General features: G+C 38.6%; 5 protein-coding genes across 5 annotated transcripts; all 5 read right to left on the minus strand.

Annotated features, from left to right (window-relative positions):
* Positions 1-4: 4 nt before the first annotated feature.
* LOC120521265 (mucin-5AC-like) lies at positions 5-2715 on the minus strand (the record flags this gene model as incomplete). The annotated part of the gene is made up of 1 exon (XM_039743002.1): positions 5-2715. A coding segment is annotated over exon 1 (2427 nt), but the record flags the coding sequence as incomplete, so codon positions are not given.
* A 3-nt stretch (positions 2716-2718) lies between these two features.
* On the minus strand, positions 2719-8454 carry LOC120521261 (mucin-2-like; the record flags this gene model as incomplete). Its single annotated transcript, XM_039742997.1, has 3 exons — positions 6883-8454; positions 6101-6787; positions 2719-5126 (listed from the first exon to the last, which is right to left on the minus strand). Coding segments are annotated over exons 1-3 (4605 nt in total), but the record flags the coding sequence as incomplete, so codon positions are not given.
* Positions 8455-8936: 482 nt separating this feature from the next.
* On the minus strand, positions 8937-12510 carry LOC120521262 (mucin-2-like). Its single transcript, XM_039742998.1, has one exon. It carries the CDS (start codon positions 12405-12407, stop codon positions 8937-8939), a length of 3471 nt encoding a protein of 1156 aa, XP_039598932.1. The 5' UTR covers positions 12408-12510.
* A 1059-nt stretch (positions 12511-13569) lies between these two features.
* On the minus strand, positions 13570-15771 carry LOC120521263 (mucin-5AC-like). Its single transcript, XM_039743000.1, has one exon. The coding sequence runs from the start codon at positions 15655-15657 to the stop codon at positions 13570-13572; it is 2088 nt and encodes a 695-aa protein (XP_039598934.1). The 5' UTR covers positions 15658-15771.
* Positions 15772-15784: 13 nt separating this feature from the next.
* LOC120521264 (cell wall protein DAN4-like) lies at positions 15785-16970 on the minus strand. The gene has a single exon (XM_039743001.1). The coding sequence runs from the start codon at positions 16937-16939 to the stop codon at positions 15785-15787; it is 1155 nt and encodes a 384-aa protein (XP_039598935.1). The 5' UTR covers positions 16940-16970.
* Positions 16971-17337: the final 367 nt, after the last annotated feature.

Raw genomic sequence — 17337 nt, forward strand, 5'->3', positions numbered from 1 at the left:
AACGTGGAGTAGTTGATTGTGAAGAAACTATAGATGAATTTGTTGTAGAAGAACTTGGAGAAGCAGATGACTGTGCAGAAATTGAAGAAGAATTTGGAGAAAAGGAAGAACTTGGAGATATGGTTGATCGTGTAGAAATTGCAGATGAATTTGATGTAGAAGAATTTAGAGAAGCAGAGGAATGTGTAGAAGTTGAATTTGAGGAAGAATGAGAACTTTGAAAAATGGCTGATTGTGTAGAAACTGTGGCAGAATCTGAAGAAGAAAAACCTGCTTGAGATGAAACAGTTTGAACTGTAGACATTGTAGATAAACTGGAGGAAGAAAAAGATGATTGATTTGAAGAAGCAGTTAAAAATGATGATACTTGTGAAGTTCTCAATGACTGCACAGGTGCTGAACTATCTATTGAAGATTTAGTGTCTGCTGTTGCTTTGGTGGCATTTTCTGCTGTAATGGTGGTTATTAGTGTATTGATTGATGGCCCATTTTCAGTTGTAGTAGATCCAGATATCACTGTTGCACTTTCTGTTGAAATTGCTGCCACTGCTGTTGTTGTTAAACTTTCTGTACTTCCTACAGTAATGGTGGGATCTACTGTAGTAGCTGTGTGTGTTTCAGATAGAAAAGTTCCTTCAGTTGATGTTGTCTTCTCAGTTGTTATGCTTTCTGCAACAACAGCTGTAGGTTCATGGGTTGTTAGGCTTTCTCCTGGTGTAGTTATATGTGTTTTTGGAACTGAGCTACTTTCAATTGTAATTGTGGTTGTTACTACTACTGTGCTACCTTCTACTATTGCAGTTACTTCTGTTGTGGTAGCATTTTCTGTTGTAAAAGGCTTAAATGATTCTGTATTTGAGATACTTACTATTTTAGCAGTTAAGGGGGTTTGTTGTGTTGTGCTACTTTCTGACACCATTCCTGGAGTAACTTCTGTTGTAGCAGTGCTTATGATAGCCATAGCTTTTTCTGTGGTTGTGGAAGATTCAGGTTTTCTTGTTTCACCAGAGGTTGAAATTTGGGCAGCTGTACTTGTTTCTTTTGTTGTGGAAATTTGGTGTGTTTGGGATGTTTCAGCAGCAGGTATAGTTTGTGCAGCGTTAGTTGTTTCAATTGCTGTGGAAGTTTGTGATGTTATTGTTGTTTCCGAGTTTGTACTACTTGAGGTACCCGCAGTTGTTCCTATTGTTGTGGGAGTTTGAGGTGTTGTTGTTGTATCAGCTTTTGTGCTACTTTGAATAACTGTAATAATTTCTATTGTTGTAGATGTTTCTGGTGTTGGTGTTTCAGCTATTGTACTTCTTTGGGTACCAGTAGTTGTTTCTATTGTAATGGAAGTTTGCGGATTTATTGTTGTTTCAGCTATTGTACTACTTGCAGTACCCGTAGTTGTTTCTAATGTCGTGGAAGTTTGAGGTTTTGTGGTTGTTTCAGCAGCAGTTGAAGTTTGGGTAGCCATACTTGTTTCTATTGGTGTGAAAGTTTGAGGTGTTGTTGTTTCAGCAATTGTACTACTTGGGGTACCGTTAGTAGTCTCGATTGATGTGGAAGGTTGTGGTGTTGCTTTTGTTTCGGCATTTGTTGTACTTTGGATTGCAATAGTTGCTTCTCTGCTTGTGGAAGTTTCCGGTTTTGTTGTTTCAGCAGAAGTTGATGTTTGGGCAGTTTTGGATGTTTCTATTGTTGTGGAAATTTGAGATATTGTCATTGTTTCAGCAGCAGTTGTAGTATGGGTTGCTGTAGTTGTTTCAATTATTGTGGAAGTTTCTGGTGTTGTTTCAGCTATTGCACTACTTTGGGTACCAGTATTTGTTTCTATCATTGTGGCAGTTTGAGGTGTTGTTGTTGATTCAGCTTTGGTACTGCTTTTGGTAGTGGTAGTTACTTCAATTGTTGTTGTTTCAGCTATTGCTGAACTTGGGGTACCCGTAGTTGTTTCTATTGTTGTGGAAATTTGATGTAGTGTTGTTGGTTCAGCAGCAGTTGTAGTTTGGGTAGCTGTAGCTGTTTCTATTGTTGCTGATGTTTCGGGTGTTGTTGTCTCACCTATTGTACTACTTAGGGTACCCATAGTTGATTCTATTGTTGTGAATAGTTGAGTTGTTGTGCTTGTTTCAGCAGCAGTTTTACTTTGGGTACCAGTAGTTGTTTCAATTCTTGTGGATGTTTGTGGTGCTATTGTTGTTTCAGCTATTGTACTACTTTGCGTACCAGTAGGTGTTTCAATCGTTTGGGAAGTTTGTGGTTTTGTTGTTGTTACAGCTGTTGTGGTGCTTTTGATAGGTATTGTTTTTTCTGTGCTTGTGGAAGTTTCAGGTTTTGTTGTTTCAGCAGAAGTTGTAGTTTGGGTAGCTGTAGTTGTTTCAATTGTCGTGGAAGTTTGTGGTGTTGTTGTTGCTGCATCAGTTATTGTACTACTTTGGGAACCCATAGTTGTTTCTATTATTGTGGAAATTTGAGGTGTTGTTATTGTTTCAGCAGCATTTGTAGTTTGGGTAGTGGTAGTTGTTTCAATTGTTATGGAAGTTTCTGGTGTTGTTGTTCCAGCTTTTGTACTACTTTGGGTAGAGGAAGTTATTTCTATCGTTGTTGATGTTTCTGCTGTTATTGTTTCAGCAATTGTACTACTTTGGGTACCGGTAGTTGTTTCAATTGCTGTGGAAGTTTGTGGTGTTGCTGTCGTTGTGCCTGTTGTTGTAGTTTGGATTGACAAAGTTTTTCTGTGGTTGCGGAAGTTTCATGATTTGTTGTTTGAAAAGAAGTTGTAGTTTGGGCATCTGTACTTGTTTCTTTTGTTGTGGAAATTTGACGTGTCTTGGTTGTTTCAGCAGCAGTTGTAGGTTGTGCAGCGTTAGATGTTTCAATTGCTGTGGAAGTTTGTGTTGTTATTGTTGTTTCAGAGTTTGTACTACTTGAGGTACCCACAGTTGTTCCTATTGTTGTGGAAGTTTGAGGTGTTGTTGTTGTTGCATCAGCTTTTGTAATACTTTGATTAACTGTAGTAATTTCTATTGTTGTTGATGTTTCCGGTGTTGTTGTTTCAGCTATTGTACTGCTTGGGGTTCCGGTAGTTGTTTGAATTGCTATGGAAGTCTGCGGTTTTGTTGTTGTTGCAGCTATTGTACTACTTGGGGTAGCAGTAGTTGTTTCTATTGCTGTGGAAAATTGAGGTTTTGTGGTTGTTTCAGCAGCAGTTGTACTATGGGTATCCGTAGTTTTTTCAATTGTTATGGAAGTTTGTGGTTTAATTGTTGTTTCAGCTATTGTACTACTTGGGGTACCCGAAGTTGTTTCAACTGTTGTTGATGTTTCTGATTTTGATGTTTCAGCTATTGTACTACTTGCTGTACCCATAGTTGCTTCTATTGTTGTGGAAGTTTGAGGTTTTGTGGTTGTTTCAGTAGCAGTTTTAGTTTGGGTAGCGGTAGTTGTTTCAATTGTTGTGGAAGTTTGTGGTGTTGCTGTTGTTACAGCTTTTGTTCTACTTTGGGTAGCCATACTTGTTTCTTTTGGTGTGGAAGTTTGAGGTATTGTTGTTTCAGCAATTGTACTACTTGGGGTACCGTTAGTTGTCTCGATTGATGTGGAAGGTTCTGGTGTTGCTTTCGTTTCGGCAGTTGTTGTACTTTGGATTGCAACAGTTGCTTCTCTGCTAGTGGAAGTTTCCGGTTTTGTGGTTTCTGCAGAAGTTGAAGTTTGGGCAGTTTTGGATGTTTCTATTGTTGTGGAAATTTGAGATATTGTCATTGTTTCAGCAGCAGTTGTAGTATGGGTTGCTGTAGTTGTTTCAATTATTGTGGAAGTTTCTGGTGTTGTTTCAGCTATTGCACTACTTTGGGTACCAGTATTTGTTTCTATCATTGTGGCAGTTTGAGGTGTTGTTGTTGATTCAGCTTTGGTACTGCTTTTGGTAGTGGTAGTTACTTCAATTGTTGTTGATGTTTCAGATGTTGTTGTTTCAGCTATTGCTGAACTTGGGGTACCCGTAGTTGTTTCTATTGTTGTAGACATTTGATGTAGTGTTGTTTGTTCAGCAGCAGTTGTAGTTTGGGTTGCTGTAGCTGTTTCTATTGTTGCTGATGTTTCGGGTGTTGTTGTCTCACCTATTGTACTTCTTAGGGTACCCATAGTTGATTCTATTGTTGTGAATAGTTGAGTTGTTGTGCTTGTTTCAGCAGCAGTTTTACTTTGGGTACCAGTAGTTGTTTCAATTCTTGTGGATGTTTGTGGTGCTATTGTTGTTTCAGCTATTGTACTACTTTGCGTACCAGTAGGTGTTTCAATCGTTTGGGAAGTTTGTGGTTTTGTTGTTGTTACAGCTGTTGTGGTGCTTTTGATAGGTATTGTTTTTTCTGTGCTTGTGGAAGTTTCAGGTTTTGTTGTTTCAGCAGAAGTTGTAGTTTGGGTAGCTGTAGTTGTTTCAATTGTCGTGGAAGTTTGTGGTGTTGTTGTTCCAGCTTTTGTACTACTTTGGGTAGAGGAAGTTATTTCTATCGTTGTTGATGTTTCTGCTGTTATTGTTTCAGCAATTGTACTACTTTGGGTACCGGTAGTTGTTTCAATTGCTGTGGAAGTTTGTGGTGTTGCTGTCGTTGTGCCTGTTGTTGTAGTTTGGATTGACAAAGTTTTTTCTGTGGTTGCGGAAGTTTCATGATTTGTTGTTTGAAAAGAAGTTGTAGTTTGGGCATCTGTACTTGTTTCTTTTGTTGTGGAAATTTGACGTGTCTTGGTTGTTTCAGCAGCAGTTGTAGGTTGTGCAGCATTAGTTGTTTCAATTGCTGTGGAAGTTTGTGTTGTTATTGTTGTTTCAGAGTTTGTACTACTTGAGGTACCCGCAGTTGTTCCTATTGTTGTGGAAGTTTGAGGTATTGTTGTTGCATCAGCTTTTGTACTACTTTGATTAACTGTAGTAATTTCTATTGTTGTTGATGTTTCCGGTGTTGTTGTTTCAGCTATTGTACTGCTTAGGGTTCCATTAGTTGTTTGAATTGCTATGGAAGTCTGCGGTTTTGTTGTTGTTGCAGCTATTGTACTACTTGGGGTACACGTAGTTGTTTCTACTGTTGTTGATGTTTCTGATTTTGATGTTTCAGCTATTGTACTACTTGCTGTACCCATAGTTGCTTCTATTGTTGTGGAAGTTTGAGGTTTTGTGGTTGTTTCAGTAGCAGTTTTAGTTTGGGTAGCGTAGTTGTTTCAATTGTTGTGGAAGTTTGTGGTGTTGCTGTTGTTACAGCTTTTGTTCTACTTTGGGTAGCCATACTTGTTTCTTTTGGTGTGGAAGTTTGAGGTATTGTTGTTTCAGCAATTGTACTACTTGGGGTACCCGAAGTTGTTTCAACTGTTGTTGATGTTTCTGATTTTGATGTTTCAGCTATTGTACTACTTGCTGTACCCATAGTTGTTTCTATTGTTGTGGAAGTTTGAGGTTTTGTGGTTGTTTCAGTAGCAGTTGTAGTTTGGGTAGCGGTAGTTGTTTCAATTGTTGTGGAAGTTTGTGGTGTTGCTGTTGTTACAGCTTTTGTTCTACTTTGGGTAGCCATACTTGTTTCTTTTGGTGTGGAAGTTTGAGGTATTGTTGTTTCAGCAATTGTACTACTTGGGGTACCGTTAGTTGTCTCGATTGATGTGGAAGGTTCTGGTGTTGCTTTCGTTTCGCAGTTGTTGTACTTTGGATTGCAATAGTTGCTTCTCTGCTTGTGGAAGTTTCCGGTTTTGTTGTTTCTGCAGAAGTTGAAGTTTGGGCAGTTTTGGATGTTTCTATTGTTGTGGAAATTTGAGATATTGTCATTGTTTCAGCAGCAGTTGTAGTATGGGTTGCTGTAGTTGTTTCAATTATTGTGGAAGTTTCTGGTGTTGTTTCAGCTATTGCACTACTTTGGGTACCAGTATTTGTTTCTATCATTGTGGCAGTTTGAGGTGTTGTTGTTGATTCAGCTTTGGTACTGCTTTTGGTAGTGGTAGTTACTTCAATTGTTGTTGATGTTTCAGATGTTGTTGTTTCAGCTATTGCTGAACTTGGGGTACCCGTAGTTGTTTCTATTGTTGTAGACATTTGATGTAGTGTTGTTGGTTCATCAGCAGTTGTAGTTTGGGTTGCTGTAGCTGTTTCTATTGTTGCTGATGTTTGGTGTTGTTGTCTCACCTATTGTACTTCTTAGGGTACCCATAGTTGATTCTATTGTTGTGAATAGTTGAGTTGTTGTGCTTGTTTCAGCAGCAGTTTTACTTTGGGTACCAGTAGTTGTTTCAATTCTTGTGGATGTTTGTGGTGCTATTGTTGTTTCAGCTATTGTACTACTTTGCGTACCAGTAGGTGTTTCAATCGTTTGGGAAGTTTGTGGTTTTGTTGTTGTTACAGCTGTTGTGGTGCTTTTGATAGGTATTGTTTTTTCTGTGCTTGTGGAAGTTTCAGGTTTTGTTGTTTCAGCAGAAGTTGTAGTTTGGGTAGCTGTAGTTGTTTCAATTGTCGTGGAAGTTTGTGGTGTTGTTGTTGCTGCATCAGTTATTGTACTACTTTGGGAACCCATAGTTGTTTCTATTATTGTGGAAATTTGAGGTGTTGTTATTGTTTCAGCAGCATTTGTAGTTTGGGTAGTGGTAGTTGTTTCAATTGTTATGGAAGTTTCTGGTGTTGTTGTTCCAGCTTTTGTACTACTTTGGGTAGAGGAAGTTATTTCTATCGTTGTTGATGTTTCTGCTGTTATTGTTTCAGCAATTGTACTACTTTGGGTACCGGTAGTTGTTTCAATTGCTGTGGAAGTTTGTGGTGTTGCTGTCGTTGTGCCTGTTGTTGTAGTTTGGATTGACAAAGTTTTTCTGTGGTTGCGGAAGTTTCATGATTTGTTGTTTGAAAAGAAGTTGTAGTTTGGGCATCTGTACTTGTTTCTTTTGTTGTGGAAATTTGACGTGTCTTGGTTGTTTCAGCAGCAGTTGTAGGTTGTGCAGCATTAGTTGTTTCAATTGCTGTGGAAGTTTGTGTTGTTATTGTTGTTTCAGAGTTTGTACTACTTGAGGTACCCGCAGTTGTTCCTATTGTTGTGGAAGTTTGAGGTGTTGTTGTTGTTGCATCAGCTTTTGTACTACTTTGATTAACTGTAGTAATTTCTATTGTTGTTGATGTTTCCGGTGTTGTTGTTTCAGCTATTGTACTGCTTGGGGTTCCGGTAGTTGTTTGAATTGCTATGGAAGTCTGCGGTTTTGTTGTTGTTGCAGCTATTGTACTACTTGGGGTAGCAGTAGTTGTTTCTATTGCTGTGGAAAATTGAGGTTTTGTGGTTGTTTCAGCAGCAGTTGTACTATGGGTATCCGTAGTTTTTTCAATTGTTATGGAAGTTTGTGGTTTAATTGTTGTTTCAGCTATTGTACTACTTGGGGTACCCGAAGTTGTTTCAACTGTTGTTGATGTTTCTGATTTTGATGTTTCAGCTATTGTACTACTTGCTGTACCCATAGTTGCTTCTATTGTTGTGGAAGTTTGAGGTTTTGTGGTTGTTTCAGTAGCAGTTTTAGTTTGGGTAGCGGTAGTTGTTTCAATTGTTGTGGAAGTTTGTGGTGTTGCTGTTGTTACAGCTTTTGTTCTACTTTGGGTAGCCATACTTGTTTCTTTTGGTGTGGAAGTTTGAGGTATTGTTGTTTCAGCAATTGTACTACTTGGGGTACCCGAAGTTGTTTCAACTGTTGTTGATGTTTCTGATTTTGATGTTTCAGCTATTGTACTACTTGCTGTACCCATAGTTGTTTCTATTGTTGTGGAAGTTTGAGGTTTTGTGGTTGTTTCAGTAGCAGTTGTAGTTTGGGTAGCGGTAGTTGTTTCAATTGTTGTGGAAGTTTGTGGTGTTGCTGTTGTTACAGCTTTTGTTCTACTTTGGGTAGCCATACTTGTTTCTTTTGGTGTGGAAGTTTGAGGTATTGTTGTTTCAGCAATTGTACTACTTGGGGTACCGTTAGTTGTCTCGATTGATGTGGAAGGTTCTGGTGTTGCTTTCGTTTCGGCAGTTGTTGTACTTTGGATTGCAATAGTTGCTTCTCTGCTTGTGGAAGTTTCCGGTTTTGTTGTTTCTGCAGAAGTTGAAGTTTGGGCAGTTTTGGATGTTTCTATTGTTGTGGAAATTTGAGATATTGTCATTGTTTCAGCAGCAGTTGTAGTATGGGTTGCTGTAGTTGTTTCAATTATTGTGGAAGTTTCTGGTGTTGTTTCAGCTATTGCACTACTTTGGGTACCAGTATTTGTTTCTATCATTGTGGCAGTTTGAGGTGTTGTTGTTGATTCAGCTTTGGTACTGCTTTTGGTAGTGGTAGTTACTTCAATTGTTGTTGATGTTTCAGATGTTGTTGTTTCAGCTATTGCTGAACTTGGGGTACCCGTAGTTGTTTCTATTGTTGTAGACATTTGATGTAGTGTTGTTGGTTCATCAGCAGTTGTAGTTTGGGTTGCTGTAGCTGTTTCTATTGTTGCTGATGTTTGTGTTGTTGTCTCACCTATTGTACTTCTTAGGGTACCCATAGTTGATTCTATTGTTGTGAATAGTTGAGTTGTTGTGCTTGTTTCAGCAGCAGTTTTACTTTGGGTACCAGTAGTTGTTTCAATTCTTGTGGATGTTTGTGGTGCTATTGTTGTTTCAGCTATTGTACTACTTTGCGTACCAGTAGGTGTTTCAATCGTTTGGGAAGTTTGTGGTTTTGTTGTTGTTACAGCTGTTGTGGTGCTTTTGATAGGTATTGTTTTTTCTGTGCTTGTGGAAGTTTCAGGTTTTGTTGTTTCAGCAGAAGTTGTAGTTTGGGTAGCTGTAGTTGTTTCAATTGTCGTGGAAGTTTGTGGTGTTGTTGTTCCAGCTTTTGTACTACTTTGGGTAGAGGAAGTTATTTCTATCGTTGTTGATGTTTCTGCTGTTATTGTTTCAGCAATTGTACTACTTTGGGTACCGGTAGTTGTTTCAATTGCTGTGGAAGTTTTTGTGGTGTTGCTGTCGTTGTGCCTGTTGTTGTAGTTTGGATTGACAAAGTTTTTCTGTGGTTGCGGAAGTTTCATGATTTGTTGTTTGAAAAGAAGTTGTAGTTTGGGCATCTGTACTTGTTTCTTTTGTTGTGGAAATTTGACGTGTCTTGGTTGTTTCAGCAGCAGTTGTAGGTTGTGCAGCATTAGTTGTTTCAATTGCTGTGGAAGTTTGTGTTGTTATTGTTGTTTCAGAGTTTGTACTACTTGAGGTACCCGCAGTTGTTCCTATTGTTGTGGAAGTTTGAGGTGTTGTTGTTGTTGCATCAGCTTTTGTACTACTTTGATTAACTGTAGTAATTTCTATTGTTGTTGATGTTTCCGGTGTTGTTGTTTCAGCTATTGTACTGCTTGGGGTTCCGGTAGTTGTTTGAATTGCTATGGAAGTCTGCGGTTTTGTTGTTGTTGCAGCTATTGTACTACTTGGGGTAGCAGTAGTTGTTTCTATTGCTGTGGAAAATTGAGGTTTTGTGGTTGTTTCAGCAGCAGTTGTACTATGGGTATCCGTAGTTTTTTCAATTGTTATGGAAGTTTGTGGTTTAATTGTTGTTTCAGCTATTGTACTACTTGGGGTACCCGAAGTTGTTACTGTTGTTGATGTTTCTGATTTTGATGTTTCAGCTATTGTACTACTTGCTGTACCCATAGTTGCTTCTATTGTTGTGGAAGTTTGAGGTTTTGTGGTTGTTTCAGTAGCAGTTTTAGTTTGGGTAGCGGTAGTTGTTTCAATTGTTGTGGAAGTTTGTGGTGTTGCTGTTGTTACAGCTTTTGTTCTACTTTGGGTAGCCATACTTGTTTCTTTTGGTGTGGAAGTTTGAGGTATTGTTGTTTCAGCAATTGTACTACTTGGGGTACCCGAAGTTGTTTCAACTGTTGTTGATGTTTCTGATTTTGATGTTTCAGCTATTGTACTACTTGCTGTACCCATAGTTGTTTCTATTGTTGTGGAAGTTTGAGGTTTTGTGGTTGTTTCAGTAGCAGTTGTAGTTTGGGTAGCGGTAGTTGTTTCAATTGTTGTGGAAGTTTGTGGTGTTGCTGTTGTTACAGCTTTTGTTCTACTTTGGGTAGCCATACTTGTTTCTTTTGGTGTGGAAGTTTGAGGTATTGTTGTTTCAGCAATTGTACTACTTGGGGTACCGTTAGTTGTCTCGATTGATGTGGAAGGTTCTGGTGTTGCTTTCGTTTCGGCAGTTGTTGTACTTTGGATTGCAATAGTTGCTTCTCTGCTTGTGGAAGTTTCCGGTTTTGTTGTTTCTGCAGAAGTTGAAGTTTGGGCAGTTTTGGATGTTTCTATTGTTGTGGAAATTTGAGATATTGTCATTGTTTCAGCAGCAGTTGTAGTATGGGTTGCTGTAGTTGTTTCAATTATTGTGGAAGTTTCTGGTGTTGTTTCAGCTATTGCACTACTTTGGGTACCAGTATTTGTTTCTATCATTGTGGCAGTTTGAGGTGTTGTTGTTGATTCAGCTTTGGTACTGCTTTTGGTAGTGGTAGTTACTTCAATTGTTGTTGATGTTTCAGATGTTGTTGTTTCAGCTATTGCTGAACTTGGGGTACCCGTAGTTGTTTCTATTGTTGTAGACATTTGATGTAGTGTTGTTGGTTCATCAGCAGTTGTAGTTTGGGTTGCTGTAGCTGTTTCTATTGTTGCTGATGTTTCGGGTGTTGTTGTCTCACCTATTGTACTTCTTAGGGTACCCATAGTTGATTCTATTGTTGTGAATAGTTGAGTTGTTGTGCTTGTTTCAGCAGCAGTTTTACTTTGGGTACCAGTAGTTGTTTCAATTCTTGTGGATGTTTGTGGTGCTATTGTTGTTTCAGCTATTGTACTACTTTGCGCACCAGTAGGTGTTTCAATCGTTTGGGAAGTTTGTGGTTTTGTTGTTGTTACAGCTGTTGTGGTGCTTTTGATAGGTATTGTTTTTTCTGTGCTTGTGGAAGTTTCAGGTTTTGTTGTTTCAGCAGAAGTTGTAGTTTGGGTAGCTGTAGTTGTTTCAATTGTCGTGGAAGTTTGTGGTGTTGTTGTTGCTGCATCAGTTATTGTACTACTTTGGGAACCCATAGTTGTTTCTATTATTGTGGAAATTTGAGGTGTTGTTATTGTTTCAGCAGCATTTGTAGTTTGGGTAGTGGTAGTTGTTTCAATTGTTATGGACGTTTCTGGTGTTGTTGTTCCAGCTTTTGTACTACTTTGGGTAGAGGAAGTTATTTCTATCGTTGTTGATGTTTCTGCTGTTATTGTTTCAGCAATTGTACTACTTTGGGTACCGGTAGTTGTTTCAATTGCTGTGGAAGTTTGTGGTGTTGCTGTCGTTGTGCCTGTTGTTGTAGTTTGGATTGACAAAGTTTTTTCTGTGGTTGCGGAAGTTTCATGATTTGTTGTTTGAAAAGAAGTTGTAGTTTGGGCATCTGTACTTGTTTCTTTTGTTGTGGAAATTTGACGTGTCTTGGTTGTTTCAGCAGCAGTTGTAGGTTGTGCAGCATTAGTTGTTTCAATTGCTGTGGAAGTTTGTGTTGTTATTGTTGTTTCAGAGTTTGTACTACTTGAGGTACCCGCAGTTGTTCCTATTGTTGTGGAAGTTTGAGGTGTTGTTGTTGTTGCATCAGCTTTTGTACTACTTTGATTAACTGTAGTAATTTCTATTGTTGTTGATGTTTCCGGTGTTGTTGTTTCAGCTATTGTACTGCTTGGGGTTCCGGTAGTTGTTTGAATTGCTATGGAAGTCTGCGGTTTTGTTGTTGTTGCAGCTATTGTACTACTTGGGGTAGCAGTAGTTGTTTCTATTGCTGTGGAAAATTGAGGTTTTGTGGTTGTTTCAGCAGCAGTTGTACTATGGGTATCCGTAGTTTTTTCAATTGTTATGGAAGTTTGTGGTTTAATTGTTGTTTCAGCTATTGTACTACTTGGGGTACCCGAAGTTGTTTCAACTGTTGTTGATGTTTCTGATTTTGATGTTTCAGCTATTGTACTACTTGCTGTACCCATAGTTGCTTCTATTGTTGTGGAAGTTTGAGGTTTTGTGGTTGTTTCAGTAGCAGTTTTAGTTTGGGTAGCGGTAGTTGTTTCAATTGTTGTGGAAGTTTGTGGTGTTGCTGTTGTTACAGCTTTTGTTCTACTTTGGGTAGCCATACTTGTTTCTTTTGGTGTGGAAGTTTGAGGTATTGTTGTTTCAGCAATTGTACTACTTGGGGTACCCGAAGTTGTTTCAACTGTTGTTGATGTTTCTGATTTTGATGTTTCAGCTATTGTACTACTTGCTGTACCCATAGTTGTTTCTATTGTTGTGGAAGTTTGAGGTTTTGTGGTTGTTTCAGTAGCAGTTGTAGTTTGGGTAGCGGTAGTTGTTTCAATTGTTGTGGAAGTTTGTGGTGTTGCTGTTGTTACAGCTTTTGTTCTACTTTGGGTAGCCATACTTGTTTCTTTTGGTGTGGAAGTTTGAGGTATTGTTGTTTCAGCAATTGTACTACTTGGGGTACCGTTAGTTGTCTCGATTGATGTGGAAGGTTCTGGTGTTGCTTTCGTTTCGCAGTTGTTGTACTTTGGATTGCAATAGTTGCTTCTCTGCTTGTGGAAGTTTCCGGTTTTGTTGTTTCTGCAGAAGTTGAAGTTTGGGCAGTTTTGGATGTTTCTATTGTTGTGGAAATTTGAGATATTGTCATTGTTTCAGCAGCAGTTGTAGTATGGGTTGCTGTAGTTGTTTCAATTATTGTGGAAGTTTCTGGTGTTGTTTCAGCTATTGCACTACTTTGGGTACCAGTATTTGTTTCTATCATTGTGGCAGTTTGAGGTGTTGTTGTTGATTCAGCTTTGGTACTGCTTTTGGTAGTGGTAGTTACTTCAATTGTTGTTGATGTTTCAGATGTTGTTGTTTCAGCTATTGCTGAACTTGGGGTACCCGTAGTTGTTTCTATTGTTGTAGACATTTGATGTAGTGTTGTTGGTTCATCAGCAGTTGTAGTTTGGGTTGCTGTAGCTGTTTCTATTGTTGCTGATGTTTCGGGTGTTGTTGTCTCACCTATTGTACTTCTTAGGGTACCCATAGTTGATTCTATTGTTGTGAATAGTTGAGTTGTTGTGCTTGTTTCAGCAGCAGTTTTACTTTGGGTACCAGTAGTTGTTTCAATTCTTGTGGATGTTTGTGGTGCTATTGTTGTTTCAGCTATTGTACTACTTTGCGTACCAGTAGGTGTTTCAATCGTTTGGGAAGTTTGTGGTTTTGTTGTTGTTACAGCTGTTGTGGTGCTTTTGATAGGTATTGTTTTTTCTGTGCTTGTGGAAGTTTCAGGTTTTGTTGTTTCAGCAGAAGTTGTAGTTTGGGTAGCTGTAGTTGTTTCAATTGTCGTGGAAGTTTGTGGTGTTGTTGTTGCTGCATCAGTTATTGTACTACTTTGGGAACCCATAGTTGTTTCTATTATTGTGGAAATTTGAGGTGTTGTTATTGTTTCAGCAGCATTTGTAGTTTGGGTAGTGGTAGTTGTTTCAATTGTTATGGAAGTTTCTGGTGTTGTTGTTCCAGCTTTTGTACTACTTTGGGTAGAGGAAGTTATTTCTATCGTTGTTGATGTTTCTGCTGTTATTGTTTCAGCAATTGTACTACTTTGGGTACCGGTAGTTGTTTCAATTGCTGTGGAAGTTTGTGGTGTTGCTGTCGTTGTGCCTGTTGTTGTAGTTTGGATTGACAAAGTTTTTCTGTGGTTGCGGAAGTTTCATGATTTGTTGTTTGAAAAGAAGTTGTAGTTTGGGCATCTGTACTTGTTTCTTTTGTTGTGGAAATTTGACGTGTCTTGGTTGTTTCAGCAGCAGTTGTAGGTTGTGCAGCATTAGTTGTTTCAATTGCTGTGGAAGTTTGTGTTGTTATTGTTGTTTCAGAGTTTGTACTACTTGAGGTACCCGCAGTTGTTCCTATTGTTGTGGAAGTTTGAGGTGTTGTTGTTGTTGCATCAGCTTTTGTACTACTTTGATTAACTGTAGTAATTTCTATTGTTGTTGATGTTTCCGGTGTTGTTGTTTCAGCTATTGTACTGCTTGGGGTTCCGGTAGTTGTTTGAATTGCTATGGAAGTCTGCGGTTTTGTTGTTGTTGCAGCTATTGTACTACTTGGGGTAGCAGTAGTTGTTTCTATTGCTGTGGAAAATTGAGGTTTTGTGGTTGTTTCAGCAGCAGTTGTACTATGGGTATCCGTAGTTTTTTCAATTGTTATGGAAGTTTGTGGTTTAATTGTTGTTTCAGCTATTGTACTACTTGGGGTACCCGAAGTTGTTTCAACTGTTGTTGATGTTTCTGATTTTGATGTTTCAGCTATTGTACTACTTGCTGTACCCATAGTTGCTTCTATTGTTGTGGAAGTTTGAGGTTTTGTGGTTGTTTCAGTAGCAGTTTTAGTTTGGGTAGCGGTAGTTGTTTCAATTGTTGTGGAAGTTTGTGGTGTTGCTGTTGTTACAGCTTTTGTTCTACTTTGGGTAGCCATACTTGTTTCTTTTGGTGTGGAAGTTTGAGGTATTGTTGTTTCAGCAATTGTACTACTTGGGGTACCCGAAGTTGTTTCAACTGTTGTTGATGTTTCTGATTTTGATGTTTCAGCTATTGTACTACTTGCTGTACCCATAGTTGTTTCTATTGTTGTGGAAGTTTGAGGTTTTGTGGTTGTTTCAGTAGCAGTTGTAGTTTGGGTAGCGGTAGTTGTTTCAATTGTTGTGGAAGTTTGTGGTGTTGCTGTTGTTACAGCTTTTGTTCTACTTTGGGTAGCCATACTTGTTTCTTTTGGTGTGGAAGTTTGAGGTATTGTTGTTTCAGCAATTGTACTACTTGGGGTACCCGAAGTTGTTTCAACTGTTGTTGATGTTTCTGATTTTGATGTTTCAGCTATTGTACTACTTGCTGTACCCATAGTTGTTTCTATTGTTGTGGAAGTTTGAGGTTTTGTGGTTGTTTCAGTAGCAGTTGTAGTTTGGGTAGCGGTAGTTGTTTCAATTGTTGTGGAAGTTTGTGGTGTTGCTGTTGTTACAGCTTTTGTTCTACTTTGGGTAGCCATACTTGTTTCTTTTGGTGTGGAAGTTTGAGGTATTGTTGTTTCAGCAATTGTACTACTTGGGGTACCGTTAGTTGTCTCGATTGATGTGGAAGGTTCTGGTGTTGCTTTCGTTTCGGCAGTTGTTGTACTTTGGATTGCAATAGTTGCTTCTCTGCTTGTGGAAGTTTCCGGTTTTGTTGTTTCTGCAGAAGTTGAAGTTTGGGCAGTTTTGGATGTTTCTATTGTTGTGGAAATTTGAGATATTGTCATTGTTTCAGCAGCAGTTGTAGTATGGGTTGCTGTAGTTGTTTCAATTATTGTGGAAGTTTCTGGTGTTGTTTCAGCTATTGCACTACTTTGGGTACCAGTATTTGTTTCTATCATTGTGGCAGTTTGAGGTGTTGTTGTTGATTCAGCTTTGGTACTGCTTTTGGTAGTGGTAGTTACTTCAATTGTTGTTGATGTTTCAGATGTTGTTGTTTCAGCTATTGCTGAACTTGGGGTACCCGTAGTTGTTTCTATTGTTGTAGACATTTGATGTAGTGTTGTTGGTTCATCAGCAGTTGTAGTTTGGGTTGCTGTAGCTGTTTCTATTGTTGCTGATGTTTCGGGTGTTGTTGTCTCACCTATTGTACTTCTTAGGGTACCCATAGTTGATTCTATTGTTGTGAATAGTTGAGTTGTTGTGCTTGTTTCAGCAGCAGTTTTACTTTGGGTACCAGTAGTTGTTTCAATTCTTGTGGATGTTTGTGGTGCTATTGTTGTTTCAGCTATTGCACTACTTTGCACCAGTAGGTGTTTCAATCGTTTGGGAAGTTTGTGGTTTTGTTGTTGTTACAGCTGTTGTGGTGCTTTTGATAGGTATTGTTTTTTCTGTGCTTGTGGAAGTTTCAGGTTTTGTTGTTTCAGCAGAAGTTGTAGTTTGGGTAGCTGTAGTTGTTTCAATTGTCGTGGAAGTTTGTGGTGTTGTTGTTGCTGCATCAGTTATTGTACTACTTTGGGAACCCATAGTTGTTTCTATTATTGTGGAAATTTGAGGTGTTGTTATTGTTTCAGCAGCATTTGTAGTTTGGGTAGTGGTAGTTGTTTCAATTGTTATGGAAGTTTCTGGTGTTGTTGTTCCAGCTTTTGTACTACTTTGGGTAGAGGAAGTTATTTCTATCGTTGTTGATGTTTCTGCTGTTATTGTTTCAGCAATTGTACTACTTTGGGTACCGGTAGTTGTTTCAATTGCTGTGGAAGTTTGTGGTGTTGCTGTCGTTGTGCCTGTTGTTGTAGTTTGGATTGACAAAGTATTTTCTGTGGTTGCGGAAGTTTCATGATTTGTTGTTTGAAAAGAAGTTGTAGTTTGGGCATCTGTACTTGTTTCTTTTGTTGTGGAAATTTGACGTGTCTTGGTTGTTTCAGCAGCAGTTGTAGGTTGTGCAGCATTAGTTGTTTCAATTGCTGTGGAAGTTTGTGTTGTTATTGTTGTTTCAGAGTTTGTACTACTTGAGGTACCCGCAGTTGTTCCTATTGTTGTGGAAGTTTGAGGTGTTGTTGTTGTTGCATCAGCTTTTGTACTACTTTGATTAACTGTAGTAATTTCTATTGTTGTTGATGTTTCCGGTGTTGTTGTTTCAGCTATTGTACTGCTTGGGGTTCCGGTAGTTGTTTGAATTGCTATGGAAGTCTGCGGTTTTGTTGTTGTTGCAGCTATTGTACTACTTGGGGTAGCAGTAGTTGTTTCTATTGCTGTGGAAAATTGAGGTTTTGTGGTTGTTTCAGCAGCAGTTGTACTATGGGTATCCGTAGTTTTTTCAATTGTTATGGAAGTTTGTGGTTTAATTGTTGTTTCAGCTATTGTACTACTTGGGGTACCCGAAGTTGTTTCAACTGTTGTTGATGTTTCTGATTTTGATGTTTCAGCTATTGTACTACTTGCTGTACCCATAGTTGCTTCTATTGTTGTGGAAGTTTGAGGTTTTGTGTTACACTATGGGTATCCGTAGTTTTTCAATTGTTATGGAAGTTTTGGTTTAATTGTTGTTTCAGCTATTGTAGTTTGAGGTTTTGTGGTTGCAGTTTTAGTTTGGGTAGCGGTAGTTGTTTCAATTGTTGTGGAAGTTTGTGGTGTTGCTGTTGTTACAGCTTTTGTTCTACTTTGGGTAGCCATACTTGTTTCTTTTGGTGTGGAAGTTTGAGGTATTGTTGTTTCAGCAATTGTACTACTTGGGGTACCGAAGTTGTTTCAACTGTTGTTGATGTTTCTGATTTTGATGTTTCAGCTATTGTACTACTTGCTGTACCCATAGTTGTTTCTATTGTTGTGGAAGTTTGAGGTTTTGTGGT

The sequence above is a fragment of the Polypterus senegalus genome, unplaced genomic scaffold (assembly GCF_016835505.1).
Source record: "Polypterus senegalus isolate Bchr_013 unplaced genomic scaffold, ASM1683550v1 scaffold_1307, whole genome shotgun sequence".
NCBI lineage: Eukaryota > Metazoa > Chordata > Cladistia > Polypteriformes > Polypteridae > Polypterus > Polypterus senegalus.

Bases quoted from the DNA above. Each gene is read 5' to 3' on its own strand.
- LOC120521262 (XM_039742998.1), bottom strand. From the start codon at position 12,407: ATGGCTACCCAAAGTAGAACAAAAGCTGTAACAACAGCAACACCACAA.
- LOC120521264 (XM_039743001.1), bottom strand. From the start codon at position 16,939: ATGGGTACAGCAAGTAGTACAATAGCTGAAACATCAAAATCAGAAACA.
- LOC120521263 (XM_039743000.1), bottom strand. From the start codon at position 15,657: ATGGGTACCCTAAGAAGTACAATAGGTGAGACAACAACACCCGAAACA.